This window comes from Panthera leo, chromosome A1, assembly GCF_018350215.1.
Source record: "Panthera leo isolate Ple1 chromosome A1, P.leo_Ple1_pat1.1, whole genome shotgun sequence".
NCBI lineage: Eukaryota > Metazoa > Chordata > Mammalia > Carnivora > Felidae > Panthera > Panthera leo.
In genome coordinates, this window is record NC_056679.1 from 8,213,542 (window position 1) to 8,235,365 (window position 21,824).

At 43.2% G+C, this 21,824-nt stretch overlaps 2 protein-coding genes across 2 annotated transcripts in view; one reads left to right on the top strand and one right to left on the bottom strand.

Moving 5' to 3' along the window:
- Positions 1-1,165: 1,165 nt before the first annotated feature.
- On the bottom strand, positions 1,166-2,185 carry LOC122228833 (basic salivary proline-rich protein 2-like). Its single transcript, XM_042954207.1, has one exon. The coding sequence runs from the start codon at positions 2,183-2,185 to the stop codon at positions 1,166-1,168; it is 1,020 nt and encodes a 339-aa protein (XP_042810141.1).
- The window catches only part of MTUS2 (microtubule associated scaffold protein 2), a 565,789-nt gene continuing 545,630 nt past the window's right edge, over positions 1,666-21,824 (top strand). Inside the window, 1 exon segment of the mRNA XM_042941853.1 lies at positions 1,666-1,708. The gene's annotated coding sequence lies outside the window, so the exon portion shown is untranslated.

Consider the following 21,824-nt stretch of genomic DNA (forward strand, 5'->3'; position numbering starts at 1 on the left):
CCAGAGATGGCCGCTTGAATCCCACATTAGAAACTTCAAGGAGAGAGACTCACCAGAGCCTGTGACCAGAGAAAGAGGGCGGGGGTGCAGCGCAGTGCCGTGACCTGCCCTTCTAGCTGGATTGGCAAACACACCACCTGTCCTCTGTGGGTCAGCGCGGCCGTGGTGGAAGCTAGCCAGGTCAGCCTGCCGGAGCTTGGGGACTCCGCAGAAGGTCTGTGCGAGGAGGACCACCAGAGAAGCTGACCTGGAAGGGAGGACCAGGGCAGGGTTCAGGGGACGTCCCCCGCCTTGCCATCCTGGCAGAACCAGCCTTCACAGAGCCGGCTGGAGGACTGTAGGACAAAGAAGGAAAAGATGTTTCCATTCCCTAGACGCAGGCTTCTGAGCTGGGGTCATACCCAGCTGGCGGGTGCTGCGGGGGGAATGGGGAAGGCTTAGGTGGAATGAGACTACAGTTTTGATTTCCATTGGACTGGACTTTGGAATACTGGGGAATCAGCCTGTTTGTTAACACTTGAAAGCGACAGAAAAAGCTATGAAATCTGCCCCAGATTCTTCCAGAGGAGAAGGGAGATCTGATAGAATGATTTCAAAAGGCCGCGTGGAAAAAAGGTGCTGCTTCATGATTTCCCCTCACCAAGCAGTGCAGCTTGTTAAAAAGTTGACTTGCATAAAACACTGCTTAACAGGGAAGACGACACCATTTCATTTTTATGCTGGGAAACGTTTATTCCTCTGCGCTTGAACCACAGGGAGTAGCTCCCCGATCTCCATTGCCTTTTTAAACCTTCTAGGTGCACTGCTGAGGGAGGCCAAGAGCATTTCAGGCAGGACTGGGACAATCTTTGAGGAGCCCGTGTACTTGTTTATAAGTCAGGATGTTATCCGTCAAGTTCTCCAGAACCCCTCGAACAGTGTTGGGCACAGACACAAACCTGAGTCTAGAAGGAAACGCCTGCCTTTTTTCTACAGCCATTTCCCGAGATCAACTTTGGGTTCCTCGTGCATCAGGAATGCCACCGCCCTCCCAAGCTTTTCCCCTCCGCTGACCCCGAATTCCTCCTGCTGCCTAGAACGGGAAGCTGCCCCCTCGTCCGTCCTAAGAGAAATCCAGCAGATCCCGCTCCTCGAAGCCCCCCCCGCACCCCCGCCCCCCTCAGTCTTAGTCCTTCCTGCCCCGGGGGGCGGGGCCCGGGGGGTCGCAGGGTCGCCCGCGGAGCGCGGCGGCGCGGAAGGGCCGCCTCCCCCCGGGCCCGCGCGGAGCTGCAGCGGGACGGCGCGCGCACCGAGGCCCCGCGGCCGGCAGAGGGCGCTGCGGCTCCCCGGCGGCGCGGCTGCGGTCTGCGGGGCGCCGGGCCGGGAGGAGGCGCCCGGGCCCCGGCGTGCGCGTCTCGGGGCGGCCGGGAGGGGGTGCGCGCCTCTGCCGCCCCGCGCCGCCCTCCCGCGCGGGCCCGCTCGCCTCCCCGGGGGCTGTCACCGCCGACCGCACCTCGCGAGCGAGGCGCGCGGGTGGCGCGGCGCGCTCCGAGCCTCGGGCTTCGCCGCCGCCCGCCCCGCCGCCCGTCTTTGTCCGGGCGACGCGGCCGGAGGAGCGGCGGCCGAGGCGGGGCGCGCCCGGGCGCGCTGTCGACGGGCCCCGGTGGCCTCGGAGCGGCCGGAGCCGGGAGGGGGGCGGCGGCGGCGGCCTGGGCGGTGCCGGCGCGAGGTGAGTGCGGGGGCGCGGAGCCGGCGCTGCCGGCGGGCGTGGGCGGCCGCCGAGGCGACGGTGGCGGAGAGCGCGCCGCAGGTGCGGGGGCGTCCCTGGCCGCGCCGCCTCCGCTGGCCTCTCCCGGCAAGTTTGTCGGGGTCCCCGCTTCGGGGATCTCCGTGGCCGGTCAGCGGAGTACACGCCCGTCGGTAAATAGAGAACTCGAGCTGGAGGAGGAGGAGGAGGAGGAGGAGGAGGAGGAGGAAGACGCGGAGGAAGCGCGTCCGCACCCGGTCCGGGATGCGAGTCTCGTTGAGGGCAGTGGTGGCTTCTGGGACATCTTCCTTGGCCCTTTCGCACCCAGGTGAGCGAATCCTCTTCCGCGCAGCCCGACGGGGTCGCGCTGGGCTCCGGGAGCCTGGCTTCTGGAACCCGCTCGCAGGCAGGTGCGCGGAGTTGGGGAGTGATTGCAACCGGCCCCGGGCAGCGCAGCATTTTATTTGGCTTTTCTGGTCATCACAGCGCTGCTTCTTTCCTGCTCGCGTCACCTGCTTGGGCCGCGGTCTTGCAGCTCGTGTGGCACCCTTGCCCGCACCCCCTGTTTCAGGAGGGAGGGTGGGTTAGGGGAGCCGAGTCCTTCCCCCCCCCACCCCCCGCTTCAGAGAAATTTGTTCTATGTCTTCGTCTTAATTTAGTATGAATGTGTTATTTCCTTTGAGCTTTATAATGGCAAAGCAGTGAAGTGGTGCTTTTTTTTTGTTTTGTTTTTTGTTTTTTTCTCATTCTGAGCCTCTGCACAGAAGGAATTTCAGGCACACAAGTGATGTTACTACCAATCTATTTTAAATACAAACATGGAAAGAAGAACTCCTGGCAGGGTACCAAAGGCGCCTGTACTCTCCGTTCTAGAAGTGCTTTAAAAAATATTTGCTCATTGGTGAAGTTATAGAAGTGATTGCCAGAGCATCTGAGGAGAACGGTTGAAGATAAGTCAGAACTAGGTTTTCAGACCAAAACTTTACTTGAAGGGAAGCCTGGTCATAACTTGAGGTACCCTTTGAGGTAATATAGGGCTCCTTCTTTGAATTCATTAGGTAGAATTGCAAAACATTAAAAAATAAAATGGGTTTTGTAAAGACTGTTAAGACAGTTGGTGAAAATATTTTGACTCCTTATTGATAGAAATAAAAAGATCCCACAGATCTCCTTTATGGCTTTCAAACTACGGGATGATTTTATTTGTATAGCTGATGGAAACTTAGTAATTATGAGCTATCTGTTCTTAAACATTCCCTCTTAAGAAAACCTCTGCTCATATATATGGTTATTTTTTTCAGGTAAGAAGACAGAGGTAGAAAACATCAGAAATTCTGATGTCTGGGGACCCCCTCTTGTGCCTCACCCCAAGTATTCCTTTCTATTTTCAATTTATAGATCATGGTTTTGGGTGGTGCTGAGGCATTTGTAATGGTCAAAGCTCTCTCGGTGATTCTGACGTGCAGCTGGTGGCGGGGGGGGGGGGGGGGTGAGACCCATTGGGTAGCACTGTTTCTTTTAATTTGCCACTTCGTAGCTCAACGTGTGGCTACAGTGGCTTAAGGTAGGTAAAAAAAAATAAGTGGTTAAAAATTCGGAGAGAAAAAAAATGGCATTGGAAAGAAAAATTATAGCACGTGCACTTTTGTATCGTATCCAGAGATCTTCCTCGGTTATTTTTCTAAACCTGCAGAAATCGCTGTTGCTTTTCAGAGCCCCGTAATTCCGTGTGACAGGTGTAGAGGAGTCCAAAGTGGGACATTTCTTTGTGCAGAGGTAACAGTGAAGTTGAGTCGTAGTGTCAGGGTATTCCTTATGCGTACGTGAAAAGATAATCAAGTCTTATTAAAGGTCATCTTCCTCTCATTAAAAACTTACTATAGAGAAGCAAATTAGGTGCAAGACGCTTTTTATTGTTTCTAAGGTTGGCAATAGGCCTGGCTGCTGAGTCAGTGTTTTTTGTCTGCCTTATGTAATTCCAGATATTACAGATACTCGGATCTTATGGATGGTTTATGAAGGCTTATGTAAGAACCACGACTATGCTTTTTGTACTCTGTTAAACTCCCTGTTTGGGCTATTACGTAATTGACACATTACTGGATTCTTAGAGCCCAAATAGGGGAAGGACGCGCAACCCCAGCCCGGCACATGTACTTTTTATAATGAACTGCTGGGGCCAAATTAGAGGGAACGGAAGGGACGGAGGTTTGTGAGAGAGAGATAAGAACAGCATCTAGAGGACTGAGGTAATAGAACGCTGTTATGCTTAGCGGTTTTCTAGAGATTTTAATGCCGCGGTATAAACCGCTCTAGTCTTTTATTTCTCCCAGCAGAGGCGGATTTACCGGGAAGCTAATGAACCTTAAGCTTCGGGGCCCCTCATTCGGCTTCTTCCAAGCCCCTGGGAAGGCCACTGGCCGTGCGTTCGCCTGGTCCTGCCTAATTTTATATTTGCGTTTTGGATTCTTTTTAGACGAGGTGGACGCTCCCGCCTCCCCCTACCTCCCTCATGTAAATGTAACGCTCTACAAAGTCTCAGTCTGCTCTGGCTCTCAATGGTGTTTGAATGTTAAGCTAACTTATAAAAATGCTTTTTCTTATTTTAACATCCCCAGTCTTACGAAAAGACAAAACCCAAAATCGGGCCAGTGTTGCAGTTGACCTGCTCAAATAGTGCAGGGTGCTGTGACCTCGGGCCACGTGCAGCTACTGAGATCAGGCGGGTACCCGGAGAACCGACTCTTTGCCTGCTGATTTTGCACGAACCAGAACCGGGGCTTTTCTGGCCCCGGGGGTGTGAGTTAGAGGTGGAGAAAAGCTGAGCCGGGGGTGGGGAAGGGAAGAAAGTGGGTTAAAGCCCTTCCACATCTCAGAGGCGGGCTGCCAAGGGAGAAGGAAGGAAAAAAAAATTAACTACTAAGAGATGCTTCATTACTAGAAAGTTAATAGGAACAGATAGCATCAGCTCCATTAGGAGATCTTTTTGTAAACTCCTTAGGATCTGTCTCTAATATGAATTTTAAACAGGGAACAAACTCAGGCCTGGAAAATATTCTGAGGGAAACCAGTGCATGTCGGGAAGGACTCGCGTGGACTGTTGACTTATCCCCATTAGCAGCCTGATTGGGCCCATGGCAGGAATGTTTGAAAGGGAGCTGCTGAGAAGAGAGGAGGCTTTTCCCTTTTTTTCTGACACGATTGCTACTTCCTATCTGAGTTTGGGCGCCTTCAGAGCTTAACATCTCGACCCCTTTCCCTCCAACCCTTGTGCCCCATCCATCCAGCACCCCCCCCTCCCCCCCGGCACAGACCCTCTCTTTGACCAAACTGTAGCGAGGCTCCTCTGAGGACCCTTCTTGACCTCAGCCTTGGCCTATAAGAACTGCAGCCTGGGACACACTTCCCCCTGTGCACCCACCCCAGCCCCACCCCTCCCACGCACACACTAAGACTCTTCTTGAAAAACTCTGACTTGGCTTCTAGCAGCCTAAGGCCTCCTCTCTGGGATGACCCAGCCCCACCCACCTGGAGTTCCGGTTTGGAAAAGTCCAAGGCTGCCAGAAAGGATTTACCTTTTGTCCTGGCCGACACCTGATCGTGGGGGCCCTGACTTCCCTTTCGTTAAGTATTTATTAGAAAAACTTACAATCGTAATCCTTTCCCTGCCCCTTCGAGATGTAGACGTATATCCTACAACCCAGGAGTGTCTTTCTCAAAGACCTGAAAGCCATTCCTTTGACATGTAATCCCGAGGGAGGGTAGAGCCTCTGTCTCCCAGTCTGTGTGGGAGCCTAACTCTGACAGGTGCCACTTAGCAGACACAGATGGCCTAATCGCCTTGACGGGCAACAGCCACCCTGCCCGCTTCCTTGACTCTGCTTGTTCCCCCTCCTTATTCCCCCGTTCTTCTTTTCAAACACCCAGTCACCCGGATTGCAGGTGAGCTCAGTTCTCTCCTGAAGTCTCTTTCCACTTTTGCAGTATATACCGAATACAAGCCGCCTGTAGTGCCCTTAGTGTCCGGCTTTGTTTTGCTTTAACAGCATCCGCCCGAAGCTCGAGACACGCGCTGTTCTCAGCATTAGGTCTTCTTACAGAGCAGTGAGCAAAACAGACCAAAACTGTGCCCCTGAGGAACTTACAGTGAGCGTAATAGGTACATTTAAATAGATGTTCGGTAGATCAGGTAGGGGCAGTGGTACAGAGACAAGTAAATCATAGTAGGAATGTAGGGCAAGGAATTGTTGTGTCAAGTAGGGGGGTCGGGGAAGGCCTCTCTGAGGGGAACATTGAGTGGAGCCCTAAACGAGATGGAAGAAAGCGCCATCGGGGAGGAGCCATAAGGGGGAGGAGCATTTTGCTCCCTGGGGAACGGCTAGTACAGGGCCCTCAGACCAGAGCTCCACTGGCACATGGCAGGACCATCAGGGAGGCCAGATGGCGATGGCCAGCGACTCCCCACGACGGCTGTAGCGGTTTCTTGGGCCTCCCCTTGGACTCTCTTCTGCAGCAACCTGAGGCTGTGTCAGGCGAGCGGGTGGTGGTGTTTCTCTTGGGACCCTGGGTGGCATGGTGGCTTGGGACCAGTTGCGACCGAGGGCCTTTCGGGGACGTGGAATCCAGTCTACACCATTACGTGAACTGGGAGTTGGAGGGAGGTTGTGTGTCCTCATGACGGTTCCCATCGGCTCGTTGCAGGAGGAAGTTGGCACTTGTGCCTCGGTTCCCTGCGGTCCCCCAGGAACAAATAGAACTGCGCTAAATCAGGATGTTGGCAGCGGAAGCCACACTGCTCTTTCTTGGGGAACGTGGAGGTGGAGAGTGAGCTGGAGGGAACCCAGTGACCTGAAGGCACCTGGAGTTAGCTAGGGTTGGAGGAGGGGAATCTGCTCTTTGGCTGCCGATGTGTAGCCGTGTGTAGACACACAGTCATTAAAGGTAAGTCAGCGGTGTATGTGATGAGGGCGAAGCCACTATCAATGACAGGTTGATACTGACTTTGGGAACTTTGACTCACCCGCAGCAGTGAAAAGCCAACAGGGTGTGTTAGCTTCTATAAAGACTATAGTAAGGGAAATACATTTGTCCAGAAACAGGCTGATACTGATACCGTGATTTTAAATGCTTTCCAAAAGCACGGTGGAAAAAGCATCGAGTATAGAGCCGTGGATTACAAGAAATGATAATGAAACAGCAGAAGCAAATAATGAGCACTTAATAGGGAAGTTAAATTTCCACACTTCACCAGACTGTTGCTGCAAAGTACTGATCTAAAAAGCTAACGTGAACACTATCTCTGCTCGATGCAGTATAGGAGAAGTAATCTCAAATCATCCAGAATTATCTCTATACTAAGCTGTTTGAAATGACCCACTCAACATAGCTTCTCAAGACAGTCTTTCGCTCCCTACAAATAATTGTCTTCTCAGGTTGGAAATGTTGCCGCAGACTAAGCCAAACACATTTTTTTGCCCCTAATTCTTCGATTTCCATTAGTTCATTTTCCGGGAATGCCAACCCGAGAACTAAAATCATGTACAAGAATGATTTTGGGGGGCACCTGGGTGGCTCGGTCAGTGAGTTGTCCAGCTCTTGGTTTCCGCTCAGGTCACGATCTCACGGGTTTGTGGGATTGAGCCCCACACTGGGCCCCCGGCTGGGTTTGGAGCCTCTGTCCCTCTGCTCCTTCTCCATTTGCATACGCTCACTCGCTCTTTGTCTCTCTCTCTCTCTCTCTCTCTCAAAAAAATTTTGGTTGGAATTGATATTTGTAAGGCTGATGCATTTTCTGTTAGCGTTGCCTGATATCTTAGGAAATTTGTATGGCAGATATGCGACACGTCATATTTAAATTGTACAGACTCTAGCCAGTGTTTCTGTGCAACGGTCCGTATTGTTTTAGTTTAACTGGTGGCTCCTGATCAGCTTTGTACTGAGCGAGCTAATACACCTCTCCTAGAAGACTCGGAAGTTAGCGTATTAGAACTTCGTTATCCTCTGCTCCTCGGCTTCCCACTAAAAATTTTCTGCTAGATTTTTGGATTATCATTTTGACAACGACCCAAGATATTGTAACGGAATATAAAAGTGAATTAGAGCTAATATCTCAGTTTGGAGAACTTTTTTTTTTTTTTTTTTTTTTTTTTTTTTAAAGCAGAGATGTGGTCTGAAAATTGCATTTGTCTAAGGCTGGGACCAGAGAGAGGCTGGTCAGACACTCGTCTCAGGTGCGGAATTTAAAGAGGTATCAAAAACCAAACAACAAAAATAAATGATCTCTCAATGTAATTTAAAAATGAAAATCAGGGGCGCCGGGGTGGCTCGGTCGCTTGGGCGACTGACTTCGGCTCAGGTCATGATCTCACAGTTCATGAGTTCGGGCCCCACATCGGGCTCTGTGCTGACATTTCGGAGCCTGGAGCCTGCTTCGGATTCTGTGTCTCCCCCTCTCTCTGCCCCTCCCCTGCTCACGCTCTGTGTCTCTCTGTCTCTCAATAATAAATAAACGTTAAAAAAAATAAAAGAAGATTAGTGCAAAAAGTTCATGATGAGCAAAATACCAAATTAAAAAAAAAATCAGTATTGATTTTTTCCTCTGGTGTCAGCCTCCAGGATGAAGCGGCACAGCACTGTCACTGATTGTGTCTTAGCTTAAAATTTTGATATTTTATTCATCATGCATTTTTATTAAAAAAAAAAAAACCCTTATCTTGGAACCACATCTGGAATGTTAGAGTAAGGACTTTCAGTAAATATTCCCCTGCAAAACAGCCCAGAGAACAAAATTTCATGGAGGCAAATATTGGCATAATAAACTATTTTAGAATTCTGGGGTTAAATCAGAGAGTTGCAACAATTCAAGGAGCATTTATTCAAGAGAAAAGACTGAATTTCAGAACAGTGAACTCCTAGTACAGTAGCCTTGAAAACTAAATGCTATTGGAGGGGTAAGAACAAGTTCTGAGCTCTTCAAAAGTCCCCACTCTCGGCAAATTGTCACTATATGACCTGTCTGGCAAATGTTGAAAAGCTCTATCCTCAGAGCTTGTTTTTTTTTTTTTTTTAAAGTTTATTTTGAGAGAGAAAGGGAGGGAGCGAGCACGTTAGCAGGGGAGGGGCAGAGAGAGAGCGCAAGAAAATCCCAAGCATTCTCTGTGCTGTCAGCCCAGAGCCTGATGCAGGGCTCGATCCCACAAACTGTGAGATCATGACCTGAGCCAAAATCAAGAGTCAGATACTTCACCGACTGAGCCCCCCAGGCACTGCAGAGCTTGTTCATATTTCACCTGATTCAGAACTCATTTTGTGTGAACAGCTTTAGGGCATTTTTTAAAGACACTCAGCAGCACACTTAACATTGCAGGTGCCTGAGGTGGCTACACCTGTTGAGGTTGACAAGAAAGAGGTTGACCAAAAAAACCTTTAAAAGAATAATTGGGATAGGAGGTATCTGAGGGATTTGAAACGCTTTGACATATGTTTTAGAATCTACAAGGCCCCTGCGCATGTGAAAATTTATACATTTGCCGAGGACTTGTGAAGGCCCTAATCTGTTACCCTGGGTGACACTGAGGCTCTCTCTACAAGCAGGAAGAAAAGGCTAAGGGAGAGTGGTAAACTGCCTATCAGAGCATAGAAAGAATGTGACTACATACACACAATTCCTCAATGAAGGCTGAGAGACATATTAGTTCAACGCATTTAAAGAAATTTTTGGTTTAGAAACAATGCTTATTTATTTTGAGAGAGAGGGAGGGAGTGGGGGAGGGGCAGAGAGGGAGGAGGAGAGAGAGAATTCCAAGTGGGCCCCACGCTGTCTGCACAGAGCCTGATGTGGGGCTCTGACTCACGAATGATGTGTGATCATGATCTGAGCTGAAATTAAGAGTCAGAGGTTTAACTGACTGAGCCACCCAGGTGCCCCAGGGAATTTCTGTTTTGTCATTAGTTGGCCACTAAAGGCAACTAAACAAAGACTTAAGCAGCTACATATGATAAAACAGACTTTATAGAATTAGTCCTGGAAATGGATACACAGCATTAGTGTCAACAAAAACAACAGGCAACAACAACAATAAACCTTTGATGGAGAGTGAAATCTGAGTTTATTGAAAATCCAGTTTTCAACACACACAAAGAAAGAAGGGACAGGGAAAATCCCAAAGTGTCCCTGAGAGTCCAGATATTGGACTTAGTAGACAAACATTTAATTTTTTTTATTTTTTATTTTTTATTTTTTCAATATATGAAGTTTATTGTCAAATTGGTTCCCATACAATGCCCAGTGCTCATCCCAACAGGTGCCCTCCTCAATACCCATCACCCACCCTCCCCTCCCTCCCACCCCCCATCAACCTTCAGTTTGTTCTCAGTTTTTAGCAGTCTCCTATGCTTTGGCTCTCTCCCACTCTAACCTCTTTTTTATTTTTCTTTCCCCTCCCCCATGGGTTTCTGTTAAGTTTCTCAGGATCCACATAAGAGTGAAAACATATGGTATCTGTCTTTTTCTGTATGGCTTATTTCACTTAGCGTCACACTCTCCAGTTCCATCCACGTTGCTACAAAGGGCCATATTTCATTCTTTCTCATTGCCACGTAGTACTCCATTGTGTATAGAAACCACAATTTCTTTATCCATTCATCAGTTGATGGACATTTAGGCTCTTTCCACAATTTGGCTATTGTTGAGAGTGCTGCTATAAACATTGGGGTACAAGTGCCCCTATGCATCAGTACTCCTGTATCCCTTGGGTAAATTCCTAGCAGTGCTATTGCTGGGTCATAGGGTAGGTCTATTTTTAATTTTTTGTGGAACCTCCACACTGTTTTCCAGAGTGGCTGCACCAATTTGCATTCCCACCAACAGTGCAAGAGGGTTCCCGTTTCCTCTCCAGCATCTGTAGTCTCCTGATTTGTTTATTTTGGCCACTCTGACTGGCGTGAGGTGATATCTGAGTGTGGTTTTGATTTAGACAAACATTTTAAATCAGTGATTATAAATGGGTTCAAAGAGTGAAAGGAATTCACATTTAAAGCATTAAAGTATGAAAATTATGTCTTACCTAATAGAGAATATCAGTGAAGAGAGAGAGATAATAAAGGACAAAATAGAAATTCTGGAGTTGTAAAGCACAATGACTGAAATGAAAAAAATGACGAGATGGGGTCAACAACAGATTTAAATTTTCAGAACTAAGAATTAGTGGACTTGGAAGTCAATTGAAATTACACAGGCTTCCCCCCCCCCCCATAATGGAAGTCCCAGAAGCAGGAGAGAGAAAGAGACAGAAAGAATACTTGAAGAAACAATAGCCGGGGCGCCTGGGTGGCTCAGTCGGTTAAGCGGCCGACTTCGGCTCAGGTCACGATCTCACGGTCCGTGAGTTCGAGCCCTGCGTCGGGCTCTGTGCTGACAGCTCAGAGCCTGGAGCCTGTTTCAGATTCTGTGTCTTCCTCTCTCTGACCCTCCCCCGTTCATGCTCTGTCTCTGTCTCAAAAATAAATAAAAGTTAAAAAAAAAAAAAAAAGAAACAATAGCCTAAAACTTGACAAATTTCATTTAAAATATCAACCTGAATACTCAGGAATGTTAGTACATTCCAAGTAGGATAAACACAGAGATGTACACTTATACAGTCAAGCTATCAAAAGCCAAAAAAAAAAAAAAAAAAAAAAATAGCAAGAGAGAAGTGAATCATGGTGTTAAAGGGATCCTCAATAAGATTAACAGCTAGCTTTTCGTCTGAAATCGTGGATGCCAGAAGTAGTAAGATGACACATTTAAAGTGCTGAAAGAAAGAACAATCAAGAATTCTATATGCAGCAAAACTGTCTTTCAAAATAAAAAAAAATTAAGACATCTCAGAGAAACCAGTTTGTCACTAGCAGACGTATCCTACAAAAAAAGGGAATCTTTCTAGTTGTAACAAAAAGAAACTAGACAGTAATTCAAATCCATAGGAGAAAAAAAAGAGTATCAGTAAAGGCAACTCCATAGGTAAATGTAAAAGATGGTGTAACCAACTAAGAAAATAACTAAAAAATATATAATAAAAAAACAAGGTTATTAAAATGGGATACTAAAATAAAAAATAAGGCAGTAATGGAGGAATAGAGGAACAAAAAGGCCTAAGATATATAGAAAACAATAAAATGGCAGATTTAAATTTTACCAGTAATTATGTTAAATGTAAATGGACTAAACACTCCCATGAAAAAGCAGAGATGGGCAGAATGAATTAAATAAGCATGACCTAACTATATTCTCTCTACAACAGACCCACGTTATATTTAAACACAAATAGTTCAAAAGTAAAAGAATATAACAAGATGTACTGTGTGGGGTGCCTGGGTGGCTTGGTCAGTTAAGCGTCCAACTTCGGCTCAGGTCATGATCTTGAGATTCATGACTTTGAGCCGCGTGTCGGTCTCCATGCTGACAGTGTGGAGCCTGCTTGGGATTCCCTCTCTGCCCTTCTGTTACTTGCATGCACACACTCTCTCTCAAGAAACAAATAAACTGAAAAGACACACCATGCAAAAAGTAACCAAAAGAGAGCTGGAGTGGCTGTCCTAATACTGGAGAAATTGACTTTAAGAAAAATACTATTACAAGGGTAAAGAGAGTCATTATATATTGATAGGTCAATTTATCAGGAAGACATTATAATTACAAACATGTGCAAATAACATCAGATCCCAAAATACATGAAGCAAAAACGAACAGAATTGAAGGGAGAAATACAAAGTTCAGCAATAACCACTGGAGATTTTAATATCCCACTTTGAATAATGGATTGAAACTGGGCAGAAGTTCAATAAGGAAGTAGATTTGAACATTATAAATAAACTAGAACAGACATCCAAAGAACACTACATTTAACCATAGCAGAATACACATTGTTCTTAATCGCATACAGAAATTCTTCAGAATAGACTATATTAGGCCATAGAACATATATTAGGCCATACAACAAGTTTTGATGAATTTAAAATTATTGAAATCATACAAAGTGCTTTCTGATCACAGTGGAATGGTGTAAGAAACCAATAGTAGAAGGAAATTCAGAAATTCACATAAATGTGGAAATTAACACACTCCTAAATAGCTCCTGGGTCAAGGAAGAAATAATAAGGGAAATTAGAACATATTTTGAGGTGAATGAAAACAGAAACATAACATACTAAAACCTAAGGGATGCCACTGAATCAGTGCTTAGAGGGAAATTTATAGCTGTTAATGCCTATACTTCTAAAAGAAGAGAGTCAACAAAATGAAAAGACAACATTTGGAATGGGAAAAAAATCTTTACAAACCGTATATCTGAGAAGGGGTTAATATGTAAAATATGTAAAGAACTCATGCAACTCAACATAAAAAGCAAATAATCCGATTTTAAAAATAGGTGAAGGACCTGAATAAACATTTTTCCAAAGAAGATATATGCATGGCCAACAGACACATGAAAAGATGCCTCGCATCGCAGTTCATTGGCAAATCAAAACCATGGTGAAATATCACTGAATCCTTTTGGAATGGCTGACATTAAAAAAAATAAATAAAAGGATGAATGCAAGAATGTGGAGAAAAGGGAACACATGTGCAGTGTTGGTGGGAAGGTAAATTGGTGCAGCCACTATGGAAAACAGTATTGAGGTTTCCCCCCAAGTTAAAAATAGATAAACCATAGGATCTAGCGGTTCCAATTCTGGGAATATATACATAGGAAACAATTCCAAAGAAAATGAAAACACTATATTGGAGAGATACCTGCACTCCAATGTTGATAGCAGCATTGCATACAATATCTAAGACATGGAAACTATCTAAGTGCCTATTAGAATAAATAAAGAAATTGTGATACACAGGAATATTATAAAGGCATCAAATGACATTCTGCCAGTTGCAGCAACATGGATGGACCTTGAGGGCATTATGTTGTGTGAAATAAGTCAGATGGAGAAAGACGAATACTGTATGATTTCACTTATCTGTGGAACATAAAAACAATCCAAGTTCATAGAAAAAGAGATTCGATTTGTGGTTATTGGAGGTGGGGTGGTGGTGAGGGGTGGGGGAATTAGATGAAGGTGGTCAAAATATACAGAATGTACAGACTTCCGGTTATAAGTAAGTATTGTGGACATAATGTACAATATGATGAGTGTAGTTAACGATGCAGTATGGTATATATGAAAGTCGTTAAGAGAGTGAATCCTAAGAGGTTTTATCAGAAGGAAAGAAAATTTTTTTTTAATCTGTGTGAGATGATGGATGTTAACTCATTGTGATAATCAGTTCACAGTATAGGTAAGTCAAGTCCTTATGTTGTGCATTTTAAACACACAGTACTATGTCAGTTGTATCACAATAAAATGGGCGGAAATGAAAGAGGAGAGATCACAAATCAGTAACATAGCCTTTTGCCTTAAAGAGGTAGAAAAAGAGCAAATGAAACCCTAAACAAGTAGAAGGTAGGAAATAATAAAGACTAGAGCAGAAGTAAATAAAATAGAGAATAGAGAACAGTAGAGAAAATCAATGAAACCAAAAATTAGTCCGCTGAAAAAAAATCAACAAAATCGACAAACCATTAGCTGGCTGACCAACAGAAAAATAGAAAAAGCTCAGTTACTGCAATCAGGACTAAAAGAAGGAACATCACTACCTGCCTTGGAGAAATAAAAAGGATCATATTATGAATAATTTTATGTCAACGAGTTATGATAACCTAGGTGAAGTGGAAAATCCCTAGGAAGACACATGACTACCAAACTACCCAAAAAGAAACAGAGACTTTGACGTGACCTATTGTAAGTAGAGAGATTTAGTAATGAAAGAAATGCTCACAAGGCAAAGCCCAGGCGTGTGTGGCTCCCTTGCTAAAGTCTACTAAATATTTGAAGAAGACTTGATGGTATAGCACAATCTCCTCCAGAAAATGGGAAAGGAAGGACCATTTCCCAACTCATTGTTTAAGGCCAGTATTACTTTGATACCAAAACCAGACAAAGAGATCACAAGAAAAGTACAGCTGACTCTGGAACAGTGCACGAGTGAGGGGCATTAATCCCCCATGCAGTTGAAAATCCACATATTACTTGACTCCCCAAAAAGTTAACAAATAGCCTACCATTGACTAGAAGCCTTACTGATAAGAACTACCGCATATTTTGTATATTTATTATTTATATGTGTTATGTACAATAAAATAAGCTAGAGAACAGAAAATTTTATGAAGAAAATCATAAGGAAAATACATTTAAAGTACTGTACTCTATTGAAAAGAAAATTGTACATGAGTGGACCCACACAGGGCAAACCCATGTTGTTCAAGGGTCAACTGTATACGCTGATATTTCTTATGAATATAGATGCACAAATCTGTAACAAAATACTAGCAAACTGAAGCCAGCAACATATAGAAAGGTTTACATGCCGTGACCAAGTGGGATTTATCTGAGGAATCCAAGATTGGATTAACGTATGAAAACCACTGCAATGTACCTTATTAATAGAATAAGTACAAAAACTTCATAATCGTCTTGATAGGCGTAGCAGAAGCACCTAACAAATGCCAAAAGCACTTCATGATAAAAGCATTCACAAAACTAGGAAGAGAAGGAAACTTCCTTGAGTTGATGAAAGGCATTTACCAAAACCCCATAACTAACATAATACTTAATGGTGAGAGACTGAATGCATCCCCCAAAGATAAGGAACAAGATGAGGATGCCTTCTTTTTTCTTTTCTCTTTTCTTTTTAATTTTAGGGAGAGAAGAGAATGCTATCAGGGGAGGGGCCCATGGTGGGGGGGGGGGGGGGGGGGAGAGAGAGAGAGAGAGAGAGAGAGAGAGAGAGAGAGAGAGAGAGAGAATATCCTAAGGCTCCATGCTCAGTGCAGAGCCCAACACAGGACTTGATCCCATCACCCTGGCATCACTATCTGAGCTGAAATCAAGAGTTGGAGGTTCAACTGTTTGAGCCACCCAGGCACCTCCCATTTTTTTGCATTTATTCAATATTTTATCAGAGGTTCTAGCCAAGGCAATTAGGCAAGGAAAAGAAATAAAAGGCATTCAGATTAGAAAGGAAGAGGTAAAAGTATTTTGGTTTGCAGATGACATGATTTTTAAAAAATATTTTATGTTTATCTTTCATCTAAATTTAGTTATTTAACATGCAGTACAATAATGGTTTCAAGAGTAGAATTCAGTGATTCATCACATTCAGCACCAGGGCTCATCAGAATAAATGCCCTCCTTAATACCCATCACCCATCTAACCCATCTTCCACCCACCTCCCTCCATAAACCGTCAGTTGTTCTCTGTCATTGAGTAGATGACATGATCTTATACATAGAAAGTCCTAAGGACTACACACACACACACACACTTAGAGCTAATAAGTTCAGCAAGGTTGCAGCATATAAGATCAATAAACAAAAATCAGTTTTATATGTTTGCAGTGAGCAATTTGAAAATGAAATAAAATTCCCTTTATAGTAGCATCAAAAAATAAAATACTTAGGGATAAATTTAACAAAAGGCATTCAAAACTTGTACACCCAAAACTACAAAACATCACTGAAAGAAGTAAAAGATAAATAAGTGGAAAGACATCCTCTCTTCATGGATTGGAAGACAATATTGTCAAGATGGCGGTGCTCCCCAAACTGATCCATAGCTTCAGTGCAACTCATGTCAAAATCCCAGTTGCCTTTTGAGCAGAAATTGACAAGCTGATCCTGAAATTTATATGGAAATATAAGAGACTCAGAAGAACCAGAACAATCTTGAAAAAGCAAAACAAAGTTCAAGGACTTGCATTTCCTGTTTTTAAAAGTTACTACAAAGTTACGGTGATAAAGATAACGTGGTATTGACATTAATACCATCTTATAGATCAGTGGTATAAAATTGAGAGTCCCAGAATAAGCCTTTACAGTGATCATTGATTTTCAACAAGGGTGTCAGGACGATTTAGTGGAAAAAGAATAGTCGTTTTAACAAATGGTGCTGGAATGACTATATATCCACATTCAAAAGAATGGAGTTGGACTCTATCTTACGCTACATACAAGAATTAACCTGAAATAGATCATTGACCTAAATGCCAGAGCTAAAACAGACCAACAAAAACTCATGGAAGAAAAGAGGAGTAAATCTTCATGATCTTGGATTAGGCAATGAATGGTTTCTTGGATACAACATCAAAAGCACAAGTGACAAAAGAAGAAATATATAAGTTGGGCTTCATAAAAATTAAAAACTTTTGTGCTTTAGAGAATATCATTAAGGAAGAAAAAATACAGCCCATAGAATGGGACAAAAATTTTGCAAAACATATACCCAATAAGGAACTTGTATATGAAATATATAAAGAATGTTTACAACTTGATAACATAAAGACAAGTAACTAAAAAGTTGAGCAAAGGACTTGAGTTGACATTTCTCCAAAGAAGTCATACTAATGGCTAATAAGCATATGAAAAGGTGGTCAGCATTATGGGTTTAGGAAGATAGAAAAAGAAAGCACAATGAGATATCACTACGCACTCACTAACATGGCTAACAAAAAATACAAGTAACAAGTGCTGGTAAAGATATGAAAACTTTGGAATCCTGATACGCTGCTCGTAGGACAGTGAAATGGTGCAGCCGCTTTGGAAAACAGTTGCTAGTTACTCAAATTATAGACATAGAGCTACAATATGACCCAGCAATTCCATCCTAAGCATATACTCAAGAGAATTAAAAATTTATAGCCACATAGAAATGTGCATATCAATGTGTACCTAATATCCCCAACTGGATACAATTCCAGTACCCGTTAACTGATGAATTGATAAATAGGGCATATTCATATAATAGAATATTATTCATCCATAAAAAGGAATGAAATACTGATAGTACAACATGGGTGAATTTTGAAAACGTTTAACTGGCAGAAGACAGACACAAAAGGCCACATATTTTGTGATTCCATTTGTATCAAATATCCATAATGGGCAAATTTACACAGAAAATAGATGGTTGTGAGGGGTGGGCATAAGGAAGGTGGTATATCTGCTGATGGGGTCGGGGTTTCTTGGGGGGTAATGAAAATGTCCTAGAATTTGATAGTGGCAATAGTTAAACAACTTATGAATGTATTAACACTACTGAATTGTGGCCTTTAAAATGGTGAATTTTGTGGTACGTGAATTACATGACCACAAAGCCGTTACTTAAACGATGATTCATCTTGATTACTGAGTTTTTCAGTTTCCCTTAAATTATGTGCCCGAGGCAAATGTTTTGCCTCTGCCTAGTCCTGGCCCCACTTTTCTCTACTGGCCTTTGCCTCGGAATACATAAGATAGCCATATTGGAAGATTAAAGACCTTAGGAGTTGCACGTGGAGAACCAACAGTTGATGGTGGAGGCGAACTCCAATGAGTTGACAGAATTCTGAAAGCAACATTCTGTGAGTCTTTTAATGTAGGAGAAACCTCTTTATGTCCAGCAGGGCCAGGCTATGTGACACTGCAGTGTGGTCTTGGATGTCTGTGCTCTGTAATCACTGGGAAAAGTTAGCATCCTCTTAACAGATTTATTAGTAAGGAAGAGAGAGGATGTACTTCCTAGAGTAGCACTGTTCAATGGAAATGTAATGTGAGCTACATATGTATTTTACATTTTCCAGTAGCCACATTAAAAAGATAAAAAGAAACACATGAAATTAATTTTAACACATTTAGCCAGATACATTCAAAATATTATTTTAACATGTTGAATATCTTACGTTCTTTTTGTCATACCGAATCTTTAAGGTCAAGTGTGTGTTTTAAACTTATAGCACGTTCCAGTTCAGACTAGCCATATTTCAAGTGTCCAGTAGAAACACGTGGCTAAGTGGCTACTGTGTTAATAGTTATGGAGTTGTTTTTATAAAATCAGATTCAAGAGACACAGTGTGGTGTACTGGCTTTGAGTTGCATCCAGGTTCAAATTCTGGTTTTGGCTCTAACACTGTATTTATTCCTAAAACATTTATTGATATCTGTTCTCATAAAGTTATATAGCCCATATCCATGAGCTACATGTAATAGTGGGGAGAAGTAAAGTCTTACTTTATTGTTATGACTGCTACATTGAAGGAAGTAGTCAGTTCTACTTGGGTAGGGGCCGGTGGTGGTCAGGAAGGGCTTCATAAAGAGGTGAAGGTTGAGCTTCATCTTGGAACATGAGGTAGATGAAGGGCAAAGGCAGAGTCGGGGAGGCTTAAGATAGCACTGCCCAGGAAATTGCTTACTTCTAAGCAATTGGTTCAGCTAGAGTGTGGCTGTAAATGGGTGGCTGAAGGAGTGGTGTGGTTGGGGTAGAGTTAGGGACCATGTTTTTGGAGGGTACCTGAAAAGGAGTTTAGAATACATTCCATATTAGGCAGTGGGCACCACCAAAGAGCTTGAAAAAGGAAGTCACAGGTGACATTTGTTCTTTATCACTTGACCTTTCAGACCTGCCCCTCAGTCACCTCTTTGCAAAACTGGGATACTGAAATTTAGAGAGTTGCCATGAAGATTAAATGTAACATGTCTGATGGTCCAGCCCAGACTCTTGAATTGAGAGACTGCCTCTCTGGTAGTTTCCATCTGTTGCCCCAGCACATGAAGTGGCTGTGCTCCAGTGTACCCAGGGAAAGCTTTCCAAAAAAACAAATTCTTGAAATTCAAGAGTAAGTCTCCGGGTGCTGTCCAGGAATTTCTGTGTGTAACAAATTCCCTCAGTGATTATTGTGTAACCACCTGTTCCTGTTTTGCACACTAGTGTGCAGAGTTTACTTTCCCAGCCAGTTTGTTGTGATTGTTTTTGTGCTTTGAATAGGGTGTATCTTAGTTAATGGTTATTTCATGTGTTCCTCCATAGTTTTGGATGTGGTTTTGGTCAAACGTTCTCATTGCCATGTAGTATTCCATTGTGTGCCAAACTGCAATAAATACTTGGTTGTATCAGTTATGAGTTGAACACAGTTGGTTTTTCCAAGAATACTGTTCTGACTGAAACCAAATTTAGAAGCATCTGTCTGATAATAGATATGTACACCCGCTCCTCAACTTTATGTCCTATTGTTTAAAAATACCGTCTGTACCTCAAAAGTCAAGATCAAATCGATGTACTTTCTTAATTTGAAAACTGTGCTCCAGGGTTTCGTGTTCTTTGCTCACTCCAGAAACGAATCATTTTGTGTGGGGAGGGTATGGTTGTTTGCAACTTTTGTGTTCATTTTGTCCTTTTATATGAATTCAAAAAATATTTCTCTGTTATTTTTACCTACCATTCTAACTAAGTTTAGCATTCACTCTCTTTTTAAAAGTTTTTATTCAGGTATAATTAGCATACAGTGTTATATCAGTTTCAGGTGTACAATATAATGATTCAACAATTCTATACATTTCTCAGTGCTCATCAAGATGAATGTACTCTTTTTTAAAATTATTTTGGAGAGAGAGAGAGAGAGCATACAAGAGAGCATGAGCAGGGAGAGGGGGAGAGAGAATTTTAAGTAGGCTCCACACCAGGTGTGGAACACAATATGGGGCTCGATCTCATGACCATGATGAGATCATGGCCTGAGCTGAAATCAAGAGTTGGGCGCTTAACTGACTGAGCCACCCAGGTGCCCCAAAATGAATGTCCTCTTAATCCCTTTCAGATGTTTCACCCATCCCACTGTCCCCTCAATAACCTCCCCTCTGGCAACCACCAATAAGTTTTCTGTATTTAAGAGTCTTTTTCTGTCTCTTTTTGCTTTCATTCTTTTTTTTTTTTTGTTTCTTAAATTCCACATATGAGTGAAATCACATGGTATTTCTTTCTCTGATTGACTCGTTTCACTTAGCATTATACCCTGGAGTTCCTTCCATGTTGTTGCAAATGGCAAGATTTTATTCCTTTTTTATGGCTGAGTAATATTCCCGTGTGTGTGTGTGTGTGTGTATACACATATATATATACTTATCACATTTTCTTTACTCATTTATCTATCGATGGACCCTGGGTTGTTTCAATATCTTGGCTATTGTAAATACTGCTGCAGTAAACATAGAAATGCATATATCTTTTCAAATTAGTGTTCCCGTTTTCTTCGGGTAAATACCCAGTAGTAGAGTTACTAGATCATATGGTAATTCTTTTTTTAATTTTTTGGGGAACCTCGATGCTGTTTTCCACAGTGGCTGTACCAGTTTGCATTCCCACCAACAGTGCACGAGTTCCCTTTTCTCTGCTTCCTTGCCAACACTTGTTGTCTCTTGTGTTTTTTGTTTTAGCCATTCTGAGAGGTGTGGGGTGATATCTCATCCTGGCTTTGATTTGCATTTCCCTGATGATTAGTGTGGTTAAGCATCTTTTTATGTGTCTGTTGGCCATCTGCGTGTGTCTTTAGAAAAACATCTTCTATTCATGTCCTCTGCCCGTTTTTAAATTGGATACTTTGTTTATTTTTTGGTGTTGAGCTGTATACAGAGTCCTTTAACATAGGACTCTAAGGCCTTAGGTAACACCTGCTCCCCTTGCCTTTTGTGTCAGCTTCCCAGTTTTGCTGCCTGGTGATGTTCTGCAGACGTTGCTCTGATCTCAGCGATCGTTACCAGTGGCCTAGGCTCCTCTGTGTGAGGTTGACCAGTTGGTTCTTAGGCAGCCTCTGACTTCACAGAGTGGCTTTGCTTAGTTATTACTGGGCAGCTTCCACACATGTATGTATAGTTTCCACATACCTTTGCTAGCTCTCCTTACCTACGTTCCCACTCTTGCTCGATCGCTTTATTAACGTAATGTTGTTTTCTAACCGTCTTTCATAATGGGCAGTGCCGTTCCAACTGGTTTATTAATTCCAGGCTGTGATACTTGCGGTAGCTCTTTATCTGTAGCCATACCTATTATAATAACAATGATTCCCTTTCTCTGTTATTGTTGGTGCTGTCATTTAGCTATTGCCATCATTAACACGTTTGCCTTCAACATTATAGTGGTCCACAGTAGATTGCATATCTCTTGTTTCAAAGGGAAAGTCAGTGCTAGAACAGTGAACAGTGCCTCTGAATGTAGGAT

What these genes read in the sequence shown, in the direction of transcription:
- LOC122228833 (XM_042954207.1), bottom strand. Translation starts at nt 2,185, where the DNA reads ATGCTGCGCTGCCCGGGGCCGGTTGCAATCACTCCCCAACTCCGCGCA.